The sequence below is a fragment of the Octopus bimaculoides genome, chromosome 11 (genome assembly GCF_046866305.1).
Source record: "Octopus bimaculoides isolate indiv1 chromosome 11, ASM4686630v1, whole genome shotgun sequence".
NCBI lineage: Eukaryota > Metazoa > Mollusca > Cephalopoda > Octopoda > Octopodidae > Octopus > Octopus bimaculoides.
In genome coordinates, this window is record NC_142938.1 from 18,992,630 (window position 1) to 19,000,129 (window position 7,500).

General features: G+C 36.2%; 1 protein-coding gene across 1 annotated transcript in view; it reads left to right on the forward strand.

Moving 5' to 3' along the window:
- Positions 1–7,500, forward strand: part of LOC106880696 (uncharacterized) — a 188,885-nt gene that overhangs the window by 151,205 nt on the left and 30,180 nt on the right. Inside the window, exon 3 of the mRNA XM_089359607.1 lies at positions 158–312. Within this exon, the coding sequence (XP_089215733.1) occupies positions 158–312 (155 nt within the window). The remainder of the gene's footprint in view (positions 1–157; positions 313–7,500) is intronic.

A 7,500-nucleotide genomic window follows, 5' to 3' on the forward strand; every position in this document is an offset into this window, starting at 1 on the left:
ATTGCCATATACAAAATGAGAATGTATACAGGTGGAAAGTCTCAGTGAATACTTGAATGTGTGTGTATGTGTTGAATATAGAGGTGTGTATATATACTTGAAATGTTTTGTTTTTTTTGTTGTATGTTATCTCTTTTTTTTCCTTAACTGTCACTACACTACAACCTTGACACCTATGCATCTACGGAAAGCAAAGTTGATGTTTTTCTATGTCCGCTATCCGAGTTCCGCAATCTTAAAAGTGTTTTTCCCCGACATCCGGTTTAATAAAAACAATACAGCACAGTTGGTCAAATGGTTTAGTAATTTCAGGTGAGTACACCAATCCTATATATCTTATTCTTTTGAATGTCTTAACTATCTATGATGATTAGTTGTTAATAATGATTAAGATATTTATTGTTCGAATTATTAACCTCATCTTTTGACCCAAAACATATTCAACCCTTTAGCATTTATATTACTATGACCAATGTAAAGTATATTTATCCTCAATCTTCTGAATTAATCATGCATTATCTCATAACTTCAAGCTTTCAATGATGTGATACTTTATTTTTAGAATGATAGGTATGGCCAGTTTGAACACAAAACATAAAATATTTGGGTTTGATATGACCTGTTTGAATACTAAAGAGTTAACTCTCCTTTCTATATTTCTGTCAGATTTTCAAGTGTTTTACTGATGATGTAGCAATAGTTCCAATTTCGTTCTGAATTTAGGGAACTTCATTTAAAATTAGAGTAATGATGTTTTTGGTTTGGTCTTTGAATGCCATCTTATATCTTATTCCTGGACAGATACATATCATAGCACCAAAGTAGATTCAACCTTTGGATTTTCTTTTTCTAAAATAACTTTAGGAACATTACAGTTTAAAACCAAGGCTAAATTTGTTTATAGTTTGGTCTGTCTTATTCCTGGATTCATTTGCAGCTCATGACTAGATTTGAACTAGGAATCTCTTATTTCTAAAGAATACCATGGAATATTCAATTCTAAACCAAAGCTAATATTGTAAATGGTTTGATCTCCAATCATAACTTTGTTTTATTCCTGGATATACAGCAACTGACTAGGTTTGAAATATAATTTCTTTTTTATTTCTAAACTAAGTTTTGAAATCTTCAGTTCCAAACTAAGAGTAATGATGCTTCCAATTTGATTTCCAATCAGCATCATTGTCTTAATTCTAGAGATGCACATAGTACCAATAGAATTCATATTGGGTATTTCATATTTTTAAAATATTTCTGAAGAAATTCTAATAACCTTCTAATTCCTTGATTAGTTTGATCTCTGATTAAGACCCAATGTCTTATTCTAGGATATTTGCATAATTTTACCTTATTTGCATAATTTTACCTAACAGAATTTGAAACCAAGAATCTTTGTTTCTGATTTCCACATTGCAACGTTGATATCTGTTTAAAACCAGTCATTCCCGAGCATATTCTGTGAAACTTTTTATATAATTTTCCCCAAAACCACACACTTATATTTTACAGACAACCCATCTTACTCTAATTCTAACAAAACAACTAAATGAAGCAAAAAAGTTATCTTAGAGAGAGAGAGAATTCATTTGTATAAAAGAAAAAATTTGAAAGACAGTCTATATATTATAAAAATGAATTTTTATTAAATTTTCCAAAAACAACACATTTTATCTTATGTCAACGTGGGAAGCTGACAAAAAAATAATTGTACACACACACACACACACACACACACACACACACGGAAAATATATTTTTCACATATATACCAGTACATCATCATCATGAGCATCGTTTAGCATCCCTTTTTCTTATCCATGGGATGGAGAGTTTGACCAGAATTGGCAAGCCAGAGGGCTGCAACAAGTTCACATGTCTAGTTTGGCATGATTCCTACAACTGGATGTCCTGTCTAATGCTGACCACTTCACAGTTTACAGTGTGTACCAGGTGATTTTCCATGTGGCACCAGCACCAGTGAGGTCACCCAGTACTCAAAAGATGAGACTCCCATGGGGTTTCATGGAGTCCATTGTAGAGTAACACAGCATTAAAAATTCATGCCGTTTCATAGTTCAAATCCAGTGTGGTACTTTGTCAAAACATCCAGGAATAATAGGATGACCTTGGAATATAGAGAACAAAATCAATTGAAATATAGCATAAGATATAAATATTCTTTTCTACTCTAAGCACAAGGCCCGAAATTTTTGGGGAGGGGACCAGTTGATGAGATCGACCTCAGTACACAACTGGTACTTAATTTATCGACCCTGAAAGGATGAAAGGTAAAGACGACCTCAGTGGAATTTGAACTCAGAATGTATAGAGAACAAAACCAATTGAAATATAGTATAAGATATAAATATTCTTTTCTACTCTAAGCACAAGGCCCGAAATTTTTGGGGAGGGGACCAGTTGATTAAATCGACCTCAGTACGCAACTGGTACTTAATTTATCGACCACGAAAGGATGAAAAGTAAAGACGACCTCAGTGGAATTTGAACTCAGAACATAAAGACAGACAAACATAAGATTAAGCACTCATCTCTAAAAAGATGAGCTCTAAAAAGATGAGGTTAATAATCCAAGAAATTATAAACATGCCTATCAATCATTTTCTATCTTTTAGTGTGTATATGTGTGTGTTCCATGTGTTACATTTATTACTTTTTGTTTTTTGGGGTGTAATATTTTTAATTTCGCTTATAATATATTTATTGTTATTGTTGTAGTTGTTGTTGTTTTTGCTGTTGCTGTGTTTTTTTTTTTTTTTTTTGTTTTTTTTTGCTGTTGCAAGAGAAAATGGTTGATTTGGCCCATTTCATGGGTGGTATCTCAGTGCCAACACTTTCCACATTGTTATTGTTGTTGTTTAGTCTCAAATCAGACCTGATCAAGCGGGACAGATTTATGATAAACGGCGTTCCAACTGTGACCATCCAGCTGATTTTTTTTTTTTTTCCTCAAGCAAATGCTTTGTGGATGTACATTAATCCATCCACCATATCCTTCCTTTTTATAAGACAATACAATGATGTGGATTAAGGCAGGTTTTGACTGCTATTTATTGTAGAGTTGCATGACACATAGAGGCTTGCGTCTCAACCACCACCACCACCACCACCACCACCAGCAGCACCACGACCATCATCATCATGACCACTGCTATTATCATCATCATAACATCCTCAACTTCACCACCCCCACCACAACTACTATTATCATTATCACCTCCACCATGACCAGCACCATCATCACCATCATCATTATCCTCATCACCATCATCATCATCCTCATCATCATCATCATCATCCTCATCACTATCATCATCATCCTCATCACCATCATCATTACCACTGTCACTTCCATGACAACAATATGATGATGAAGAAGAAGAATCAACAACAACAAAAAGTGTGAAGTCTCCCCCCCCTCTCTCTCTCCTCCCCGTTCTTTCTCTTTCCTTCCCCCTCTCTTTCTTCCCAGCTATCATTACTGTTATTACAATCTCGCTGACGGAACAAAAAAACACAGAAACCAAACAAAAAAAAATTGTGTCATTTAAAGGAAACTGGCCATTTTTGGAACAAAAGAAGGAATAGCCAAAAACAAATCCCCCCAACAAAAAACAAAAAAAGCAGTGACAAAAGAAAAAAAAGACATGAGGGTGATGGGAGAGGTAAGAGGTACAAACTACCACAATGACAACAACAACAACAGCAACAGCAGCAACAGCCTTGACTGTATATCCCATCAGCATCCTGGTTAAATATATGTATTAACTGCATGAAAGGAACGCACTTGTTTGATACGTGTATACGGACTAATTGCTGTGTGTATGTGTATATGTGTGTGTGTGTGTGCGTGTGTATGTATTTGTGTGTGAGTATGTGCTTGCATGTGTGTGTGCGAGTGCATGTGTATGTATGAGTGAATGTATGAACATGAGTGTGTGTGTGTATGTGTGATTGCATGCGTGAGTATGTGTGAGTATGTGTGTGTACGAGTGCATGTGCATGCATGTGTGTATGTCTAAATGTGTGTCTGTGAGTGAATGTGTGTGTGTGTGTGTATCTGAATGTATGAACATGAGTGTGTGTGTGTGTAAGTGTGACTGCATGTGTGAGTGAGTGTGCGTGCATGTATGTGTGTGTATCTGTGTGACTATGTGTGTGTATGTGTGTGTGACTATATGTGTGTGTAAGTGTGTGTGTGTCTGTGTATGTGTGAGTGCATATCTACGTATGTATGTATGAATGTATGTATGTATGTATGCATGTATGTATGTATGTATGTGTGTATGTTTGAATGTGTGTATCTGAATATGTGTGTGTGTGTGTGTGTGTTTGTGAGCACATCTCTGAGTATCTGTGCGTTAATTGATAGGGCAGGATTTTGTTGCATTTATCATCATCATCATCATCATCATCGTTGTTGTTGTTGTTGCTATTTTTGCTCTTGTTATACATATATATATTTCTCTTTACTTCTTCTATACAGAGTAGCGTAACAACACACACACACACACACACACACACACACACACACACACACACACACACACACACAGAGACTCTCTCTCTCTTTTCCCCTCTTTCTCTTGAACTCTCTCTAGCTCTCTGATTTTCACTCCTTCTCTTTCTCGCCATCCTACTCTCTCTCTTTCACTCCCTCCAACTCCTTCTTTTACCATTCTCTTCTTCCTCATCCCACTCCTGCCTCTCTCTCTCTCTCTCTTTCTCTATTTCTTCTCTCATCCTTTCTCTCCATCTTTTTCTCTCTTTGTCCTGTACACTTGGAGATGTCTTTAAATACCATTGTGTATTATGTAACATTCTTCTCAGTGTCCTCTCTCATGGCTTTTTGCAGACAATTCCACTCTAACATGATTTAGACATTAGACTATATATATGTGTGTGTGTGTGTGGTGTGTGTGTGTCTCTCCTACCCTCCTTCTTTGCTCTCTCTCTCTCTTTCTTTTTCTTTCTTTATATAATCTCACTGTTGAAAGCAAGCAAGCTAAAACTGTGAAGCCACTGTCAACCTTTTCCTAGGAAAAGTTTAATAAATATGTACTCTAATAGAAGGTATTGAGCAACCCTTCAGTTTAATGTTAAATTGTTTTTCTTTTCTTTTCATATAGCTTGACACAAAAACAAACTTGTGTGTGTGTTTGTGTGTGTCTATCTATCTTTCTATCTATCAATCTATCTATATGTATTATTGTTGATATCTTATATATATATATATGTGTGTGTGTGTATATACATGTGTATATATATATATATGTGTGTGTATGTATATATGTGTGTGTATGTATATATATGTGTATATATATACATGTATATGCATGAGTGTGTGTGTATGTGTGTATATATATATATATATATATATATATATATATGCATGTATATGCATATATGAGTGTGTGTATGTGTATGCACATACACACACACATGCGCACACACACACACACATTCGTGGCACTCTGTCGCTTATGACGTCGAGGGTTCCAGTTGATCCGATCAACGGAACAGCCTGCTCGTGAAATTAATGTGCAAGTGGCTGAGCACTCCACAGACATGTGTACCCTTAACGTAGTTCTCAGAGAGATTCAGCGTGACACAGAGTGTCACAAGGTTGTCCCCTTTGAAATGCAGGTACAACAGAAACAGGAAGAAAGTTGTGGTGATAGAGTACAGCAGAGTTTGCCACCACCCTCTACTGGAGCTTCATTTAGCTTTAGGTGTTTTCACTCAATAAACACTCACAACACCCGGTCTGGGAATTGAAACCGTGATCTTACGACCACGAGTTTCCTGCCCTAACTACTGGGCCATTGCACCTCCACACACACACACACACACACACATAGATATATACATGAAACCAATGGTAGCCTTCATTCACAAATAAAGAAATTATATATCCACCAATGTGGTATTGAGTACTCTTTTCGTTGTTCAACATTTACGTGCCAGTGCCGCCTGACTGGCTCTCGTGCCAGTGGCGCATAAAAGGCACCCACTACACTCTCGGATTGGTTGGTGTTAGGAAGGGCATCCAGCTGTAGAAATTTTGCCAGATCAGATTGGAGCCTGATGCAGCCTTCTGGCTTGCCAGCGCTCAGTCAAACCATTCAACCCATGCCAGCATGGAAAGTGGACGTTAAATGATGATGATGATGATGATGACATATATATATATATATATATATATATATATATATATATATATATATATATATATATATATATATATATATATATATATATATATATATACATATAATGGAATTTCACTCAATTCCTGTCTACCAATTTCACTCACAAGCCTTTGGTTAACCTAGGGCTATATAGTTGAAGACACTTACCAAAAGTGCTGCACAGTGGGTCTGAACCCAGAGACACATCGTTGAAGAAGCAGCTTCTTAACCACACAGCCATACCTGCACTTAAAAAAAAAAGAAGAAAAAACCCAAAAATCAAAACTAAGAACTCCAAATTTGTTTGGCTATTACCATTCTAACTTAATTATAATTCTACAGTGTTATTACACATGATGTATTTTAACAGATTCTGTTTTTATGACATCTTTGTCTTTGTACTCTGAATATATTCAGTATATATATATATATATATATATATATATATATGACTTTTCCATAATCTGGTGCCTCTCAATTCTAAAATTCTACATCTCTGTCAGACTGCCAGAAAATCATGGTGCGATTAATTTTCGTGCACCCAATATTTGTATTTGTACTGGGACACAGACAGACAGCTAGATGTACACACACACACACACATGCACACGCTATTAAGGCCGTCCACACTGGTGTGTTTGATTTTCATTTATATTGCATTGTACTGTCTCTACACTGACTGGTCATAATACTCATCTATTACTCTCTCCATGCATAATTACACACACACACACACACACACATACACACACACACACACACACACACACACACACACACATGTATATGTATATATATATATATATAATTTATATATATACATATATGTATATATATATACTCTTTTACTCTTACTTGTTTCAGTCTTTTAACTGCGGCCATGCTGGAGCACCGCCTTTAGTCGAGCAAATCGACCCCAGGACTTATTCTTTAGAAGCCTAGTACTTATTCTATTGGTCTCTTTTGCCGAACCGCTAAGTTACGGGGACATAAACACACCAGCATCGGTTGTCAAGCGATGTTGGGGGGACAAACACAGACACACAAACACATACATACATACATATATATATATATACATATATACGACGGGCTTCTTTCAGTTTCCGTCTACCAAATCCACTCACAAGGCTTTGGTCGGCCCGAGGCTATAGTAGAAGACACTTGCCCAAGATGCCACGCAGTGGGACTGAACCCGGGACCATGTGGTTGGTAAGCAAGCTACTTACCACACAGCCACTCCTACGCCTATATATATATATATATATATATATATATATATATATATATA